At 28.6% G+C, this 22739-nt stretch overlaps 1 protein-coding gene across 8 annotated transcripts in view; it reads left to right on the top strand.

Moving 5' to 3' along the window:
- The window catches only part of LOC111027871 (voltage-dependent T-type calcium channel subunit alpha-1G), a 262059-nt gene that overhangs the window by 155982 nt on the left and 83338 nt on the right, over window positions 1–22739 (top strand). For all 8 annotated transcript variants that reach the window (XM_022306346.1, XM_022306344.1, XM_022306345.1 and 5 more), the window contains one exon: window positions 13907–14085. In XM_022306346.1, the coding sequence (XP_022162038.1) occupies window positions 13907–14085 (179 nt within the window). The remainder of the gene's footprint in view (window positions 1–13906; window positions 14086–22739) is intronic.

Genomic DNA, 22739 nt, shown 5'->3' with positions numbered 1-22739 from the left:
AATAATTTTAAAAAATGTTAAAACATATATACTACTGGATGATTAAATGTTATCAATAAGACAAGAAGCTTTAGTTGACATAAGAGACAATATTATGGTATATAGCAAAGAAAAGTCTGATAAATAAAATATTGTTCTTTGTAAATAAAATTTATAGTAGAGTGTAATAATCATTATTTCCAAAAGTACCTATAGTTCGAACAATTATATATTACCAGATCTAATAATATCTTGTTAATGCTAACTGCAAACTATTAACGATGTAATATACAGTGAAACAAACTTCTATTTAACACAATTATATATTTATAAATATTTTTGAGAACCAAATTTGTTTTATTTAACGAATTTTCTCATAATGTGAATTATTTGCGTTGCCCGCGAAGCTTAGTAATATGGAAGTTTCACTGTATATGACAAATATTATTGATAGGACGAGATGCAACTACAACAGTAAGTTAACTATGTTTATCTGTAACAAATGTAAATACTTATTACTTATAAGTTTTATTATTTGCACGAAAAAATACCATCTGCTTAAATTTATACTCACATATTATGATAAACTTTGCATTTGTGCACCATGAATAGAACTCATTGGAGGATTGACCAGCTTACTATATTTTCTAACGATACCAACAATTTGGTGGGATATTTTATCACTTGATGCAATAATGTGAACAATTTAAAAAAGTAAAAAAATTTAACTAATTCGAAATCGACTAAACATAATTCATCATATCGGGTCAACATTACTTGGGACACCTCTTATTAATGATCTACGTACATATAAACCCATTGAAAGTAAGTACATACAAATGTAGTGCAAGGTCTCCCAAAGCCATACAACTAAATGAGAGGTATTATATTATTTAATTTTGTACTAATGACTTTACAGTTTATTATGATACTAATAATATGTAAAATATAAATCAATATTTCAAAATCATATTGTTATTGAAATTAATAGATCTGAAGAATATTTTTATTTTGTTTTTTTTTTTTTTTTGATGATGTATTGAAAAATACTAGGTACAAGTTAAATGTTCAGAAATATTTTTCTCCGTTCTTTACAACAGTAGTTTTCAAAAAAGTCTATCAAATTTTGATTGAATCAGGTATTTCAAAAAATATGTAATACGAAAAATTATTTGTATATTTGAAAGTGTTGCAAACTCAAAAAAAATATAATATATTATAAGACTGAAAAAAAGGCCAATGATTCGAAGAAACGTTGCAAAAATCGTACCAAATTGAAACATATTATACATCAACTGCACATCACTGAATATTTCCTTAATATTTCATTTCACCTCAAAGTGTTCTGAAGTAAAGCTGTTCAGTTTCAATTTCTTCGCCCGAGCGTTTTCCATTCTATAAAGTGAAAAAATAACGCAACAGGCTAAACACGTCTTTCTGGTTTCGCACTTTTCTGAGTGCATATAATATGGACTTAAGACATACAATAATTCACTCCGAAGTTGTCATCTGAATTTTTAACATCGAAAAAAAATTCCATATTGCTCTACTATCTATATATTTTATACAAAATATGACATATATACAATATACACATGTAAAAATATTCAATTAGATATTATGATTTTAGATTTGATAAAATGATTTTTCAATAAACGGTTATAACAGTGAAAAATTTAACTAATTCAATATTTGGTACGGCAACATGTGAACTGTGAAGGTTATACAAAACCATACCAACAATTATAAGCGAATACATCGCATTCATTTTGAACAAAATTAAATACGTTAATAATTATTATTGTATAGGTACCAGACACCAGTAATAAATAATATAAACGTGTTTGTAAATTGTATGTTTAATGTTTATAGTGTTTATACTGCCTCAATGCACCCAGGGTCTTATAAAATCATAAGCTTTTTTTTATGTATTTTACTATTACAGAATATGTTTGATGACATCAACATATATTATTATTTTATTTTATTTTATTTTATTTACCAACTAGCCGACCCCGTTCACTTCGTTGCCCGTTAAATGTAAACTCTAAGTGATTCTAACTTTGTTCAATTTATCAGAATGATGTTTACATTTAAAAATGTTCATCGGATTTTTCGAATATCAAAATACTAATGAAAGCGCCAATTCAAAATGCTTTATTTGTGCACACTTACATGGTGGTATGAAACTGTGATTTTGTATTTTTACTGCATATATAAGTATGTATTTGCATGCCAATTTGGCTATATTAACGGGGTTCAAATGATTGAATGAGACTGAATATGATTGAGTAAGTCATTTTTATTTTTATTGTTCAAAACTTCTCTGTATACTATATTGGATCTGATGTTATCATTTAGTACCAAAATATCTTGTCTTTCAGGAGTTCCAACCCGATATAAGCCAACATATAACTGCCCACGGGAAAAACACTGCTGTCTCAGGTCAATGCTCATCAGAGAGAATTTTTGACCATGGGACTTATTAATAGTGAGGACAAAAGAGATCTTGAAGGCTCCGCTTTTAAACGGTATGGGTAAACCCGTCGGAACCATGAGTATCCGTGGAATATACGCCTGTTGTATCACCGCTGGTCCTGTGAAAAAGGCCGCCACGACTATATTCTCCCTCAACTCTTTTATAAGCAGCCTTGTCCCATTACACATGCTTGGTGGGCACGAGTTTCTTAATACCATGATGGAATTGTTAACTTTTAAAGGATGGTTAGGGGGTAAGCCTGAAGGGCTCAATGAATATAAAAATTCTCGAGGATAGTGTACTGTATCCTCAACATTGCACACCGTTTCAATGAACTTATAGTGTTTGACTTGACCGGTTATTTTGTTTTAATATCATTTTATGTATCTCATTCACTGTGTTGTTTGTGGGTGACACTATTTCCGCGGAACAAAGGCAATGATAATCTCTTTCTAATATATTTTCAAGATCGGGATATATTGAGTCTATCTGATGTTCTAACCTTACATAATAAGTGACTTAATCTATCGTCGGTACTGTTAGTATCAGGACAGTCAATTTTTACTTCTTTGAGAATTAGTAGTTGATGCGGAAAGTCATTATTATGGTTGTCACTCAAATGGGTTCTCGTAAATTGAGAGTTTCAACAGAATTCTATAAGTAAGATGATTTTAAGCGTGTCCTGATGACATGAGAGGGTGTTCATTTTGTTGTTACATGTAGTGTTTGCCGAAAATCGCATGCAAAAACAAAAGTAACACCACCCATAAAAAAATAATAATAAAAATGTAACCATCATAAGATAACAATAAGAATAGTCGAGTTAAATTGACGTGTTCATTTTGAATGTGTTTAAAAATTTACCAATTGTTTCATAGCAACGATATTCGTGCCGTATAATATATAGGTATACAATTTACACGTTTATTTTAATAATAAATAACTACTAATTATTTATAAACTTTATCAAACTAAATGTATGACTATGAAAACCACCCAGAATGTGGCTACATAGAATCTATTGGTAAAATAACTATCAAAATCGGTTCAGTAGATCCTGAGATTACCCCTAACAACGTCACAACCACTACCTCTTTACATTATAGTATAGATAAATAAAATAAAAGAATAATAAAAGTAAATTTAAAACGACCAAACTATAAACTCGTTACTTAACCGAATGTATATACATTGCAGGTACTTTATTGTCTATGAATATTTTTCGTATTAATTATTACGTATTACCTATTATTTTTTCTAGTGTTATTTATATGATACAATTAAAGTAATTTTTCATTCATTCAAATTTATAGAACCATGTAAAACATTATTTGATTGAACCATAAAATTATGCCATTAAGTTGTAAAAAAAACATTCCTATTTCTTATAAAAAATCAGTTGTATTAAAATAAATAATTGTTTCATATAATCATTCATTTCATATGTCAAATATGATGATTAAAATAAAATAACATCATAATAATCTGTACTACCATTTGATTACAAAGTTTCTTACTCGCATATTATACATATAGTTTATGATAAATTGTTAACTACATTAAAATCTCAATCTCATTAATAACAAGTATGCATGCTTACTGAACAGTTGAGTGACAAATAATATAAATTATATAAATTATGCTATTTCCGAAAAGAAATAAATTATGCAAGATTATATAATAAAATAATAAAGATCATAAAAAGATAAACACAACAAACTGTTTAATTCCTTTAGCTCACCCATTTTATATTATGTTGAAGAAAGTAAATAAACGATATATTTTATGAGTGAATAAAAACAAATTAAAAAAATTATGAATTGATGTAAATCTTATTTTACCCTAAATGTTATCATCGAATAAGATAATATAACCTTGTTGGCTTCATCATATTGTATTCGCAATTTATTTATCTACATTACGCTTGAATATAATTGTGGTTTTAACATAGATATGTTTAGGTGCTGGGTACGATCCTTTTTTAGTAAAAAACTAAAAAGATGGAAGATTTTTCATTGCAATTTGCGTTAGAGTGCCCAGAAACTGTTGTATATAATAATTTAATGACGTAAAGTCGTTAACATAGTAACAAAACAAATACAAAAATGGACCAGCAAAATCTGAATAGCAAAAATTGTTTTTTCGTAATCCAATTTTTCCTTATTAAGCACGATAATATTATGGTTTTGTTAAAATGGGTACCGCTCATTTAAACATTTTATTTAAAACCATAATTTTAAAAACACATTATTTATGATTCAATGTTTTTCCCTGAGGAGAACAAAATATCAAGTAGCACGTTATGTTAACTACCTATTTTTTATAGCACTAATCAAAAACCACTTATTAAAAAATTATCATAATGTTAAAATAGTATGTTTTGCATACAATTACCTATACTATTCGTATTTTTTTCTGTTGTACATAATATAAACATGGTAGTTTCAACCTTGTGTTAAATGCTAACAATTCTATACACATTTATTCTGAGTGATTAATTATTTGATGTTGACTGCATAATAAATAAATTTAAAATGTATACTGATTTGTTATTTATAGAGAACAATTAAAGATTTTAAAGAAAATATGTTTTGTTATTTGATGTAACAAAGATTTGTAATGATCATTTTTAAGGTAACTATAAAGACGTTTGGATGCAGGTAATTTATTAGGTATTTTTAATGACTTTTTTATAATTTAATACTTAAGTTTAATTAATATGACAAAATATAACTAGAAGGCATTTATTTTTCATATCGAATTACATTAAATAAGACCAGAATATTCAAGTATTATGACTTTATGAGATTTCATCATGTGCTCGGATACAATAAAGACATTTATAGTATAAAACGTATCTGATATAATTATAAGCAAGTTGAGTGTAAATTGATAAAGACAAGTGGAATCGAAATAATTATTAGACTCGTAAACCAAATATTAAAAAATATGTTATCATAATTAGGTTTCAAATAAATAAATTGAAAAGTAAGTTATAAAAACATGTATAAATCATATTTATCTTTATTCTGTTTTTTTATTATTCAGAATGAATTTTAGTTTATAGTCAAATTGATTTTTAGTATAATGATATACATTGAACACTTCATTATACATTTTATTTTAAACATATCTAATACCTTACTATAAACAGAACAGAGTTAACTTATAATTATAGATACATTAGAGTAATATTTGTATTAAAGGTGTGCATTTCTTTTTAAATGTTTATAGACTCTTCAACATTGAACATTATGTTTCATACTACAAAAAAAAATAACATTGAGCAATTTGTTTATGAAATATTCACTATGAGGTATGCCTCAAGATGGTTGAAATGTCTCTTTACAGATGATCTATTTTTTTTATATTATGGTGAGAGAAATATTGAAAAATACAGAAAAATGTAGGTACATTATAAAATTCATAAATGATACAATTTTTTTTTTCATGTACCTTTTTAATTATTTTTCCTTATCCCATATCAGCTAAGATTTTTATTTAATTTACTTAAACAGTTGAATCAACAAATACACAACAATATGGAAAAGTATCATTTATAACCAAATGATTTTCTGACAGTCAAATTTGATGATACTTTATAAAGAGCAAATTGAAAGATTGACGTTCTTAACCTTTTTCAACCAGCTATATAGAGAGTCATAAAGGTGACCAACGATCGTGTTAGTACCTATAAGTTTATCATATTATTGCAAACTAAATTGCCCAAATTAACGTGTGGATTTTACATTATATGCGATACGCATAAAAACTTGGGTACAAAACAACACCGACCGTTAACCGCATAGGTTAGGTTAGTTAGGTTAGTTAGGCAGTTATAGTTTTGCATAAGAACAGTAGACATCGATATGCTTACTTACCTATCTACTAAAAGCATGGAACTATCTATTTGTATTGTCCTCCGATCTCATAACTTCGCGTAGTTGTTTTTAAAAGCATATAATCGAATATATTATATTATTACGTTGATCACCCATCCGAAACGCGAGCACGTTTCGTTACACTCCAAAGATTACAATTAGTAGGTATGGTAAAATCCAATTACACACGCCGCTAAAATCGTATAACGATATAACACGTCGATGCTCTCTGCAAATCGTCCTCTCTGGGGCTTAAAAGCACATTGTCACTACAGTAGTTGAAGTCTTACGGACTTGTGCCACATCAGAGTATTATCATTTATCACTCGTCACAAACATTTGTGACCTAACCCTATGCGACAGACGAACTCGCAGAATATTATGGTTCTTATCGACATTACCGTAACCAGGTGCTAGAGATAGCAGTTCGCAGGGTGACCGTAATGATATGACACCGCCGTAGGCCAGCGCGGATGAAGATTTCATTCTATTTAGTAGATTTGATCTCGATATATTTTTATAAACATCGTAAAATCATTGGAACTATGTCTTTGCACAGGCTAAAACCGTACAACGATATAACACGTCGATGGATTCTGATAGGTTAGGTTTGACCCTGAGGCTTAAGCAGATTGTCACTGTCGTATATACGGAGTGTGGACTCGGGACTTGTGTGATATATAATATCACTATATACAAACATTTATGCGACAGATGAACGAGATTCTTAACAGGGAGGTCATATATATCATATATGTGATCTCCCTGCGAACTATTGTCGCCCATAAAGCTGGTTGCTGTACACGTATTATGTATTGATAACATGATCGTTGTCAGAGCGTTGATGATTTTATTATTTTTGTAGATTATTTATTTTGATATATTTTTACAACCACCGTAAAATCATTGGAGATCGTTCTTTGCAAATCGTGTATGGTTATCGTATTATTTTTCCCCATGTGTAATGTTTTTTGAAACAAAATAATATTTTTTCTGCAAATAATCACATTGCACACTTTAAATAATACGGTCAACCAATTATACCTAATAGTTAATTATGTTTATAAGGGTATATAGTTTGTGTATATGCATTGTGGGAAGGCTGCAGCAGAAGTCTCCTTAATATTTTAGTGCATTATTAGTGCACAACTCGGTCCGTCCAAACTTTAAATAGGTTTATAAATAATGAACTACCTGTTTGGGTAATGATTGTAGTACACATACCCATTGCAAAGATTTAAATCTCTTATCAACTATTAAATAAATCAAAACTATTTATTTTCAATGATGTTTTATAAATGATGTACTATTAAATTAGACCATGTACAGTATATTAGACTGAACTACATATAACAAAAAAATCAAAGCTTATTTAATCGGAGTGAATAATATACAATTTAAATGTATTAGTATTCGTGTATGATAATAATATGTTAAAATTACACTTACCAATATTCACAGATTATGAAATACCTACCCAATTCTTTTGGAATTTTTAGAACGGTATACTGGATAGCACTCAACAAATCTTCATTTGAGAGATATAATTGCTTATCACGTCCTAAAAATCCATTTGAAACCAAATATAATAATAATGCAATTATTACTAAGTAGGAGAACATTAAGTAACGAATTTTAGGTAATGGCCAATGTACATTCTGTAAAATAAACTTCTTACGATTATAATGCTAGTCTTAACAGATAAAATGACATTTATCTTGTTAATACAAATTTAAAAATAATAACGTCTGAATTAAAATATATTTTTTTTTTTATATGTAAAATGTAAATTGGCGTCAGCCTAGCCGATGAATTTAGTGCTTATTTTCGTATACAAGAATTTTGATTATTAAAAATAATAAATTACAGCTTGTGCTTATTATAATATCAAGTACACTAATATTATGGTATGCACATTCTTTACTGTACGTAAATAAATATTTGAATGAAAACAAACACAATTCTAATGAAAAAAAAAATAAGAAGTGGAAGAATATGGAGCCACTTCGCTCGATCGAATTGGTCATTGACATCGTGATCACATGACCTACTATTTTATCCAAACACCCTCAAACGTCTTGGTTCCACGTGCAAGCGTATAGGTTTCTTGTTTCAAAAAATTATTTATTTTTGTTAATTAATTAACTAAACGGACTCTTGTAATAGAAGTATAGAAATATTCGGACACTTTGAATCAAAATTAGAAATAAAATATGTACACAACTTTGATCCAATACTGAAGGTCGGATAATATACTATATATTATATTTTATTTACCTTAATGACGTCAGCAATGTCACGTAGTGCTTGGCCAACTGGAACAGAAGCTTAGACTACAGTTTAGTATGTATGGTGTGCCGAGTACCGTATGAACTTTATAAGGATTGAGTTTGAGATATATTTCTCTAAGAGTTCCAAAACTTTGGATGGTTTGGAATCATTTTATATAGGTCATTAAATAAAATGTGTATTGATCAACTAGGTATATAACTTACAAAACTTAAATAGGTACCTACCTAGACAAATATTGTATTAATAAATTTCACTAGAAAGTATGTACTTTATTATGAGAATATTTTTAGTTTTTAATTTATTCTATTTTAAAATACGGCAGTCTAATTCGATATGTCACTTATCTATTTTTTTTGAATTTTGTAATGCAGTGTTAACTATTAATTTCAACAAAGAAATAACCAAAATACAAGAACAATTTTGTTCATAACTTAAATATTTAATAATTTTATTTTAATATTACTAAGAATAATTTAATTTTTTTTTTTGGAATGCGATTAAAACTATTAATAGTGTTACACATAAAATATCGTTCTTAAAATATACTGGGAAAAATCTATAAAATTCAAACACGAATGATTAAATCGTTTAGCTCAGATTTGCACTAGGTTAAAACTTTTATCTAAGTTCATTAAAATGTATAAAGTTTTAAACAATTTTACTCACAGTCCAATGTCAAACACTAATTATTATAAATTGTTTTGAAAAATATTGCATCACCTTTGGTTAAAAATAATGCGTATTAAATATATCTGTTTTATTTTATTTACTTTGATTCAATGCTGTGACGAAATAAAAGATGCGTATATGTACAAGTTTGAAATGCATATATTATCTTTTATTTTTTTATATTTATACATTTTTAGACACTTCACCCCCCTCATACTACTTTTATGTAAGCCACTGATTCAATGTCACTTTATTTTAATTTTACATCAATAAAATAATCTATTGTCTAGTCAAGTTGTTAACATGACAAAATAATTTTGTATTAAAATGTCAAATTAATCAAAACAATTAATATAATAATGATATCATCTAATAATAATTAATACATTCAACTATAAAATAAAATTATAATGATAACAATAAAAAAAAATATTGACATAAATTTAAAAATTATTTTATATGGTTAGATAATATTATTATGAATATTTACGATAACTTTGTTGTTATTATTTTCTCTCAAAACCCACAAATATAAAATATAATAATAATATGCAAATTAATCATTTTTGAGGACTTGAATCGTTGTGGTGTTATCTGAAACTATATTTCAACGAAATAGAGAATATTTACTCCAAATGGCGCATATATCATATTTTATCTTTTAAATCGTATCCGTAAATGTTACGTGATCGATTTCATTCTGATAAATAAACCTAATACCAATTATACAACACACACTTCGATAAAGTATTGTGTTTTATATAAAACGACTCAGAAAGCAAATTTTTGATAGCAATTTTTAATTGTCTTATTAACTTATTATTATTTTCAATTTTGTGTAACTTCAGGGCATGCTGTATTACTATTTCTTTAGATTTGTTTCATACAACTAAAAGGCAATCAATAATCCTAACAACCCAACATTCAGATGAATAATAAATTACAAATAAAGTACAGAACCCTTTTGATGTAATACGCATTAAGTCTGAACAATATATTTTAAGTCTTCTTAATTATCCAAAAATTAGTGAATAGTGACAAAATGTTAACATACAAGACGAAATTATGTTATTCAAAGTCTTGATGAGCGGGGTTAACCCAGCAAATGTTGTTCCACTATCATACTTCGCTCATCGAAGTTTTAAATACATAAAAATGATAAGTTAATTTATTAAAATATTAAACTCATCTAACATAACTTATTTACTGGAACTATAAATGGCGTACCCATATACACCTATATTTTATTAAAATACATCCATCGTAAATAGGTAGGTACTGTTTTTTACGGTATTGAATTTCATATTATAAAATATTATACATAATAAAGGCGAGCACTGATCAGGCCTTGATTAAAAAAAAGTTCAAGATGGCCGAATATTAAATTTCAATGCAAAAAATATTACTCCGTAGAAAATAATGTCAATCGTAAAATCGGGTTTCAACTTTGTTCGGTTATTATTTGAACAAACCTATATTGTTCTGGTACTTGCCTTTACTGGGTGATCTATTTAACGCGAGACACTCATTATTTTAAAAAACCATTCATGTTTTTAAAAATATTTTGAGTCGTTAAAAACATTTTTTCTAGAAAAATTTTATTTTTACTATGTATCTTTTTATTATTATTTAATTGTTATTGTTTTTTGTTTATTTTTTTGAATAACAACATTACTCCGATGCATACAAATAAAATTTTGAATGAGAAGTTTATGAGTTATAAGTATTCAGTGTTTTGATGAGTGGGGTTAACAAGCTACCCCGAAAAATGTTGTTCCACTACAATAACTCCTCTATAAAAACTTAAAATACAGAATACACTAGTAACTTGTCTGAAATATAATTTTTACAGATCTAAAACTAATAATATTTTGATTTGGGATTTGAAATTAAAAATGCATTTTGTCGTTAAAAAAAATATAGTATAGTGTTTTGGAAAAACGTTGTTTTCAACAACTTAAAATCATGTAAAAAATATATTTTCATAAACATACATTGTTTTTGAAATAATATCATTAACCTGAATACATTAAAAAGTAAAATTAATTATCAATTTTATTTATGAAATATATATTTTTTTTAAGTAATTTATTCACTATTTGTATCTAAATACTTTCATTGGACTGAATACAAACGGTAGTGTTAAATGTATAAAGTCGATAAAATAACAATTACAATTAATTATTTTGGTCTTCATCTCGTGTCCGGTGCTGGACAGTTTTATTACTAAACATATCAATTATACATACTAATTACCATACATACCATTTATAGTATAGATATCAAAGTTCATACATAAATAAATATAAATGAGTATACATCAAAAGTATTCTGATAAGTATATAAGCAAAAACAACAGATAACTACTACATAAGTGGTATAATAGTTGTCACATTTAGTATTGTTATAGGTGTGTATGAACCAGTGAGTGGTGGGTTGTAATGTCACCGACTTTTTTTACTAACTATTTCTAAGTCGTTTTTATACTATTTCGATAAGATAATAAATATTAAAAAAGTAAATTTATTGACTTTGGGCGATTCAAATAAATGGTATTGGTTGATTCATGTATAAAAACAAATATTTTAAAACGAAAATAGTTTCACGTTTCTCGAGTGTATTGTTTTGACATATTTTTATGGAAATTCACATAACTGGATTTTTATACACCCTAGCTGATACGCACCCTTTTCAATTTAAAATAACCTGTGAATAATGTAATAGAATCATGAATGTGACAAAAATATGTCAGTATTATGTTTTATTGAATATAACAATTTGTTATAATTTTAAATTAAAAAATGTATTCTAATTTTGTACTTTAAACATTTAAAACATTTAAAATTAACTTATTATGTATGATATATAACTTTTAATTACCTGCCTTAAATTCTAAGGATTTTTAAGTTTTAAGCTAGTTTAAAAACCACAAAAACCTATCGAAACAAAAAAAAATGATCAAACAAAAAATTAATTCTAACCCAGGTAGCAGTATAAAATCATAACATACACAATTCATATGAATTTAGGTTTGTTATAAGTTATAATCAGGATGAGGATAAACATTCATGTTCAGCTATAATTGAACAATATATGGATAAAAAGATCGATTCAGACTTCAAAAGTTTGTTCCTGAGTGCATAAACCCTTGCGTTTAAATACTTTATTGAAATATTCATCACTCAGGATTGAGAAGTTTGTAAGTCTAACTACTAAACTAAATAAACAGTATTGAAATTTTTTTTTATCTAAATATAATAATCGTGAACCTCTCAGACAACTATTGAATCTTCAGGCAGACGTTTGAATTGTGCTTGAAATAGAAATATTTGAACAAATTAATTGACACTCGTAAAACACAATTAATATATTGGTAAACAGATAGAAAATAATGTATCACATTTCACTCATCGTGTATTGTAAACATTCGAGTCAATAGTATAGGCAACAAAATACTGACTGAAATCGACCTGTTTTGGTTCTTGCTCTAGAAATATTAAGCAAATAAAATCGACAACCATTAGAGGCAATAATATTTTTTTGGAAGTGTCTTTTTTCAAAAAACATTTAAGATCCAGTTTTCAAGATGTTTTGACTTTAAATATACTATTATTTGCAGGAGCATGACGTTAATTTATTATAATATATAAAAGTAAGTACTTACGCAGTTTTATGAGTACCAATGTCGTATATATATACAATATACATAGGTACGAGTGCCTATAAGCATTAATATTGTAATAGGTAAGTGACTTACGAGTTGCAAATGGTAAAGTTGTGATCATGTAATAAGTCCGACGAATATAATCAATATGGGTATAAAACCACAATACATCTATTATAAAACATAAAAACATTTATTTTTTTTAATAATAATTCAAATAAATTATATACAATATTATGAATATATAGTGATTACTTTACCAATAAATCAATAATGTTACTTCAAATAAATTGTTATTCTAGTAGAGTTTCTAGGGAATACCTGCGATAAAACATTTCTAATTTCTAAAAAAAAATACTCTATTACTACTGTCGCACTATACGTATATTGAAATGGGACACACATTTTCAACGTCCACAATAAAAACTAAAAGTATATAATATGTCATGTAATTTGCCAAAAACTTGTTGAAATAGAATAATAAATTATACGCTGCGTTATTTACAATAACTCGAAACATGATACTCATAGTTCGTACTGCTAATAGATATGTGGAAATAAGTAAACTTATATAATATTTATAACGATCCCAAAAGCTTCAACAGCTTTAATAATGCAAACTGTCGTAGTGTTTTCACACAATCGTTGAATTACAACGAAACGACCACCTGCAAGAGACATTATACTAGATTCAACCTTAAAGATTCACGTGAATGCTGAATATATATTATGTACTTACTGATTACATTATTGTACATTATAATACATATGCATATATCTATATTTATATACACATAATATGTATTTATACTAATTATTTGTATTATATAATACAGTATACACGTCCAAATAATGATTTCTGCATCGAATGTGTTTGCTTCTTTAAAATATTATATTAGACCTACGTTACAGATTTATTCATACAGAGCTTATTTTTTTCAGATCGGATCATTTTTCATGATAAACCTGTGTTTGGTAGTCATAGCCACACAATTTTCCGAGACAAAAAAGCGGGAAATGGAAAGAATGAAAATGGAACGAGCTCGTTTCCACTCGACCAGCACACTGACCTCGTCGACAAACAACTCGGAGCCATCGTCCTGTTACGCCCAAATGGTGAAGTAAGTATTTCTTTTAACTTTTTCCTTTTTTTTTTACTTTTATATTCGACTCATACAAAACATGTACCGAGCTTTTACGAAAAGGTTCACAACAGGTATTATATTATTATTATTGTGATGGAATTACAACATTTTTATTGTCGCCCAGTATGGTTTAATGAAATTTAATGAAAATTAAACACCAGTCCAGCCTGGAAATACGTCGGACAATCTATTATTACTGTTGTTACCCATACAGAAAACTACGACTTAATGTGTTTTAAAATGTTGTTAGTGATTACTATGCAAATAAAAAGTGCATAAATACAGGGGTGGACCGTTAGGCGTATTTCCAGTATTCTACGACAATAACGGCTCAAACCCATTTCAACCCGGCCTTTTTATCTATTGATTTTACAAAGACATGTTTTTTTCTATGGATAACCGTGTAGTTTATCCAATTTAATATAGTACCTACTAAACTTGTGCATATTGTGTACAACCTCTGAAATTATACTAAATCGTCTTTATTGAGATTATAACTGCAATGATTAAACCATGCATACCTTCTTACCTAAAACTGAAGTTCTTGATTTAAATCGACGGTTAAAAAGTAATACCGGGTTAAAGAACAAAATAAAAGTTATATTTACAATTGTTAACCTTATCGTGAGAAACAAATAATAATTATAAACTAGTTATTTTCTATAGTATATGCACTCATTCTATTATATACTTATTTAAGTATATTCACACAGATTATAAACTGTGGTCAATAATCATAATATTATCTAATAAGTAGGCTTTATTTTCCATTAAGGCTGTTGAAAGCGAATCATTTTGAAGGGTTCGGATTTAGGCAATATCCATCGTGAGTGATGTGTGACTGTGTACGTAGTGACTGATAATTAGTTTGCGTGAGTTCCCCAAACGTTCTACGTAATTAAAGATAAACTACGCCCTAGAGTCTTGGAAATCCGTAACGTGCATACGCACAGTCACAAATCACTATTTTTAGCTATAAAAAAGTTTCAGCATATATGTTCCAAAAAGCGAAAGCAAAATTCACACAGTAACAAAAGACCAATTTTGGTTTATAAATCCTATTTGAACTCTTTATTCTCCTTTATAGATTATCTAGGAACTGAATTTTTGATTTGTTGTACATATTGTTTAATTAGCATAGTACCTATTTGATTTGATTTTATTTTCAAAATTCACTTTTACTTTGGTGTTATTAAATAAAAATGTATTTCTAAAAAACACAGACAAAGAGCAAACAAATTTGAATATTTTTTTTTTCAAAATTAAAATTTGACTCATTGTATAATCAATTGATCAATTGGTACAGTCATTTTTTTCCCTCTCATTGGTCTAAATCCACGAAAAACCGACCAACTCTCGACAGCTTTAAATAATATGTAGTCCACATCACTGACCTGTTTAGTACTGGTGCAAATATTTTTCGGACATTATCTGCCTGTATTGCATTACTATATTATTATCATTCATCACAGATTAATTTTATAAGTGATGGATGCAGGTATACTTGACCAATTAATTACCCATAATATTGTAAACTGTATGGTTATTCAACCATGAACTTAACGTTAACTACGTACTCGTATTTACTAATAAACATAAATAAATATACGGTTTGTAAACTGCGGTCAATGAAATTTTTTTAATTAAGTCCACTCTCTATCAGTCGTTAGATACCATTTAATCACAGACTAATTAAAACATTAATGATGGATGACTACTTTATTCATTTATTATACATAATATCTGTTACCCATAACTGTAATATTAATACAAACTGTAATATGGTTCATCCATGAACTTATCGCGTACCTATAAATTATTAGTATTGGCTCAATATTATAGTCGTCGTTTATAACTACGGTTTGGTATACATATTTAAAATAAAATATGTATTATAGAACCTATTTGGTCGAATAGTCGGCGGACCAGGTATAATGTATAACCGACTGGGTGTTCTAAACAGCAGCCAAACTAGTCTACTCTTTGCGTGGTAAATCCGCATTGTTACAATAAGGGTATATCAGAACTGATTCCCAGATTATTTTAAAAGCATTTCACCAATTTTCCTTCTCACTTAATACAGGCTCAAGACTGTCTAAATGTCAGGCAGGTATGGTGAAAATTGTTTACCAAGTCGGTCATAATGGATTTAATTTTATTTATTATATACCTTTTTCATTTATTTTATATTTTTTTTTTTATCTACTTCTTTAGTTTTTTTTTTTTTGTACGTTCGTAATGATAGGAACTATAATATGTTCTATAACATATATCAAATAGCAATATTATTAGATTGCATTTCTCCTTTTTTCAAAAGTCTTTATCGGGAACCAATTCGGATGTGTGCTGCCTGGAATATCGGGGATCAAATATTCGGATGTCAATTTTTAGATGTACGGAGGCCTGCAAATCGGATGCAGTCTGCACTCTTCACTTGCTGCAATTATTTATACGAGCGTTGATAAAACGAATCTCATTTGTTCACGATTAACCGCTAACCGCTGAAGCGTATTTGAATGCGGTAACCTCTGTACAACTGTCAACCGACAACCAATAGAATGTTATTTTAATTTTCCGATCGTTATCGACCAGGGGAAGGTCAATCATTCCAAGTTTTATTTTATCCCGACGGGAATTATTATGGTTTGCATGAGTGTTCTGAATTTAATCCATATTCAAACTGACAGTCCCTGGGAGTGGTATTCGTACCGTGATTGAAATACGACAATTGACGTCATTAGTACACGACACGTTATGTCGTAACCGGCTAGTGAAAACTGTTGAATTGTATACAAAAAAAAAAACAACAAAAATGATCCATTATTTAAATTTAATTTAAGTATACTAATGTATGTTACAAATTATAATAGTCGTACCGCAATTATAGACATGCGATATTTAAAAAATATATTTTAAATTTTTAAAGATTATTATGATACTGTTATGATGTGTTTCAGAGAAAGATTATTTTAATTTTCTGCGATAATTTGCAATGATTATTTGATATTATAATTTATAATAGACTAAGAGATAAGGTCATCAAAATAGTGTTATACAAAGTTTTTATTGCAATGCATTTGTGATTTAAAATTTTAAAAACAATATATTACGATAAAGCAGACCATCTTATATTATGTTCATTATAAAAAGTGATTAATCACTATACGATGAAACCAAATCGTGTAGTTGGTTAGTGGTTTTGTTTGATGGCCTATAATATGATTTTATTGACTTAAACTAAACATAATATAAAATAAGATTACTATTATACATTTCTACAATTACCTTAGAGCTATATAGGTGTATACCACAAATATTTAAATAGGTCAGATATTCATAATCAAATTTATTGTAGCCGTTTTGTTTTTTGTTATTTCACCTTGTCCAATAGACTAATGATACTTAAAGTTTAAATGATGGCAAAAACCCCGTACGCATATGGGGTATTTAACTAGTAAGTTAAAGCAATATGCCAAACCCGGCATCTTGTCTCGTTTAAAGTTTTAATAAAGTTTCCGTTGCGAAACGGCTTTAAGTTTTCGACACACCGGAGAGAAAACATTGCTTGAAAATACCTTGCCGAACCCCTATGGCCGTTCGTACATCCACCAGCCGCCACGCACTCTTATAGTCGTTCACCCTTTTTTCATGATATTTCCCACTGCGAGCTCATAGGTTGGGATGACGGGAAATTGAAATCCTGTTGCGCGTGACAGTGCATCTTAAGTGAATTCAGCGGTGCTGGCCAACTTTTTTTGTTTTCACAGCTATTTTTTTCTTATTATTATTATTTTTTTTTGCCTTAAATCTCCTTACAATTTGCAATGAAAATATTTTCACCCTTCCAACATGGCCCAAGGGAATTGTTCAAGTGAACCAAAGCAATGTTCAAAATCACTCGTTGACTATTTCCCACGTTCCATCCGCAGTGAATACCAAAGTGTCAACAATTTTAAACAAATCACCCCAGAATATTAATTTTAAGCGAATATCTGTTCTTTATAATATTATTATTCTATTAAGACCATAAATATTTATTAAATTTCTCCACTTACGTATATCTTCTATTCAAATAAATACTTTGAGATATTTTTAAAATGTTAATATTTAATTCTTGGTATTTTGAAATATCAATATCAGTTATGTTATGCCCATATAGTTATATAAAATTGACAACATAATAAATATATTTTAAATTCTAAGTCAATTAAATTTATAATATACATTTATTGTTATTCTCACTAATTTATTTAATGTTTTCAACTGATATCTTAGAAATTAATATGATTACCACTAATCTTAAACACTCATTATCTCAACAATTAAAAACGTATTTTTTTTTAGCATAATATGTAGTAATTAAAAAACGATATTTTTGAAAACGTTTATATTACTTCAATTAGTGCTTACGTTATAATGAATCTCCCAGTATATTATTTATATGCAATGTCCATAAATATAATATAGTTATGAAAGTTGGTGATGATTTAATTTCCACGTAGAAAAATCTCTATTACTTTCCCAAGTTTATAACTTTTTCACTCATGATACTGCACGTTCAAAAGTACAATATTATATTGTGTTATTAATGTATTTTCTTATTTAACTTTTAGTACTTATTCTAGTTTAAGATTTACCTTCTAACTTTCATATTAATTTTAAAGAGTCATACTTAAAATGGTACTAGCTAGGTAGGTAGCCTAGGTAGGTAGGTAGGTACTTATAAACACTTCTAAACATGGTTTTGAATTTTGTATATTTGTATATGCTTTTTATCAGTAGTGCTTTAATTATAAAGCTTGGTAATGCGTGCTAGGACATGATATTGTTATAAATCATCACTAAATTAAATATTGCAGTAAAAATAAATAATGCTTAAGACATTTTTAAAAGTAAAAATTTAATAAATAATAAGTACTTACATTTTATAGAGACCACATTTTGTTAACAACATATTTATATTTTATGAAAAACGAAATATGCCATGAAACCATATAATAATAAGAAATTATTTTACATTTTTTACCCATAACAGTTACAAAAGCTCTTCATTATTTTTACGATGAGTGAATTTTGTTTTTTTCGCAATCTATAAACATTGTTAAAATTGTAATTCATTGTCCATCAAGTTACCAAGAAGTACCCTAAGGTAATCATTATCATTGGAAATCTAATTTAAATTCAACAATACAAAAATGAACTATTACAACTACAGCTGTATACAATCATTTTGTGTTACTTGGTTTATGATGTCGAATAGGTATTATATCAATAGGTAGGATATTCAGATATAATTAAAACAATTGTGATAGTAGCCTCCAATCACTCACCAAAAATTATTAATTTGATATTTTAGTGATCGTGTAATATGTGACCAACGCACGATTTTACACCTCAACTAGATTTTGTAATCAGCGAACTCGACATTTCATAAAATGTCAAAATTGTTCTTCTGTCCATTTTTATTTTAAATGTGCATGAGATAATGAAAGTAGTTTAAGTATTTTATGATTGCGTCTATAAAACATTATTAACAATATAATAAAGTACAAATTTCATGGCTTTTTCTACCTACGAGCAACATTAATAATAGGAATACGTATTATAACTTGTGACACTTTTATTAAGATGTCTTAAACTAAGACTAAGTAAATATATAAATCTATATTTAAATATACTAATTTGTTATTTATTTATTGTACATTTACTCACAAAAAAGTTATGATAAATATGAAATATGATAAGATTCAAATGTAGATTTCAACCGTCTTTAATATTGGACAGTATTTTTTTGCTATTAGTACGATGATACATCGTAAATAAGTAATAAGACACAAAATACTGGCATCATCAATATATAATACAAATAAAGTAATAAAATATAATTTTTTTTTTTGCGAAAACAAACAATTCGCACTTTGAAATACTTCAATGACATGTATTTGAATATATTACGTCTGATACATCATACTGTTGCGTGCGGTACAGTCAACAAAAAACTGTACTGGATGACGATAAGATTTTCAATTGGGATAATATAGTAGACAGTTCACAATTAAATTAAATAATAATATAACGTACAAACAAAAGCTTACAATTTCAATTTTGTGATATGACCAAAGGAACTTCTAAATACAATAATAATTATTATTGTACAATAAAGTATGGCGTGAAGGTGAATGGAGCTCGGAGACTGTGATACAATAATATTATGTGAATATTCTGTATTTCGAACTCTATAACATATAGCTTTACCGGACCCAATTCCTAGAATGGTGACTTTATATTATTATTATTTGCCAGTTTGCCACGTCTCTTATTGTTGTTGTTTTTGGAGGTACGGGTAAACACATTTATATACTTTCCATGTTGCAAAGGATGGGGAAAGGGTTCAAAGTTTCTACCCCCTCCCCGTGTTTATGGCCCCTACAACAACATAAGAGTTAAAATATAAGGGTGAAATCAGGGTCTGTAGCAATAATACTTTTATTTTTTCATTCCATAATCGATTTTGCTATAAATAATCTTCATAAAATATACGAAGTACGATTATATTAATAATTGAGGAACAAGTATAATAAAAAATATAAAAATTGCACAATCTGTGGTCGTTTGTGTAATTGAGTGAAAATAATCGGTGTTGAATAAGCTTAAAGTGAAATCGAAAGCTGTTCGCCGAAATGATGGTGTAGCAAAAATATACGTTGTATGGATTTATAATTAATGGAATATCGTAAGATGTCGCAATTTATAGTTGGCCGGCGATCAAAATATTATAACCAAACCTGATGGCTGATGTGTGCTTGTCGTACTTACCTTTATGTGCGATTACCACTAAATTGATTTATACATAAGTAGGTAAATATAAAGATGCGATGTATCGTGTTCATATAACATAATATAGTGCGAGTGTATACAAAACTAAATCAATTGCAAAAAAAAAAATTTTAATTTAAAAATTATAGCCAACAAGTCTATATTGTAATAATATTGTTTATCGGTAGATCACGCAACTCATAATTAATAACTATTATAATTCGTTTTAAAATATTTATGAAACATATTGGCCAGTTTCACAACCACATGTAACGACGAAAATGGAACGTTCGAAAGACGATCCTATAATGTAGAATAACAGTCATTAGGACAGCAGGAAGTAGAATGCTTCTAGATATTTTTCCTCTAGAAAGAAAATTGAGAAATCATAGATATGTGTTTGGATATATTGTAGTAGAAAAATATCCATAGTTGTATGCAACTTTGCATTGTTTGTTAGAGATTTAATGAATTATAAATTATAAAAACAAATATGTTAATTATAATAATTGTTGATTTGCGTTTTTGCGGTGATAAACAAATCGTTGCGCGAGATCAGTTAGAAAAACTAACCATAGCAAGAAACAATGCTCTACAGGCAAATTTATAAATCATTAATATGTTTTTGTTAATAAATAACAATATGACAGTTAAAACATTACGAAAAATTGGTCGGAAACAAAACACGTGTATCCAGCCCAAAATGTTTGTTAAAAAAAAAATAAAAACTATTTCTAAGATCATGAGACAATTAAATCTCTATTGTGCATTGATATAACCATCATCAAATTATAAAATAAATAATAATATACTGTTTTAAATAATTTATATCAGTCAAAATAAAAGCTAATGACGACGAGTGACGTTGAAATTAAAATCAAAAAATTGCATTCCGATTTTAACCCCAGGTCGTATATTATATGAGAGATACAAAGTACGTTTAAGTCCAATATTTTGATTCTGCGCACGTCAGCAGAGACTCGTCGCGGTCGCTATACATATTATATATTACCACGGTCGTGGTGTACAGACGTGTCTACATATTATAGCGGTACATGTCAGCTATTCCTATAAGCGCTTCCGTACCATGGAAATCGTAATATTCGTCGACTCGTTTTGTCGATGATCTCACCGATAATAGCGATTATGACGTGGTACCTGTGGTATGCGCTCGTATACCTGGTTGATCGGTGATTGCATCGGCGGCGCGGAGGGGGATATCGAAGCTGTCGTCGTGTGTTTACAACAACAACGACAACAAGTACTGTAACGACTACTACAACTTTTTTTTTTCTTATCTTGTCGCCGGACTCGTGGGAAGACTTGCTTTGCTCTGCTTTACCGCCGATCAGTCATCGTTTAATTTCCAACTAAGCTGTATACATTCTACGCATTTACCATGTACGAAACATTCAACATTGTATGTGAAATAAAAATATGATGAAGAGCAAAACATCAGTATCAACAACACAGGTTCTTAATTCAACAACATAACACGTCTGTGCACAAGCACCCGGAACGATCTTAAACCTATTAGCCGTCAGTTTCTCAGACCGGCGAGTAAGCCAGCCGCCTTAGATCTCTCGTTGCACCTCCTCAGCCGTCTCTCTCTTCTCTTTTAGTCACCAGGATTAGAGCGACATACCGTTCCACCGCTTCCCAGTTTCCACTGTGCGTGGCACGATCGGCATTGTCGTTTCTGCAGGTGTAACGACTCGATCGACCGTGACTTCCAGATCTGCCTGCATCTTCCTTGCCCGCCGATCACGTTTGAAGAACGCGTGTCCCGCACTACTACTGCCACTACTACTCTG

Source organism: Myzus persicae, unplaced genomic scaffold (genome assembly GCF_001856785.1).
Source record: "Myzus persicae strain clone G006 unplaced genomic scaffold, MPER_G0061.0, whole genome shotgun sequence".
Taxonomy (NCBI): domain Eukaryota; kingdom Metazoa; phylum Arthropoda; class Insecta; order Hemiptera; family Aphididae; genus Myzus; species Myzus persicae.
The sequence above is the reverse complement of the archived record's forward strand: the minus strand, read 5'-3'. Positions and strand labels throughout refer to the sequence as shown.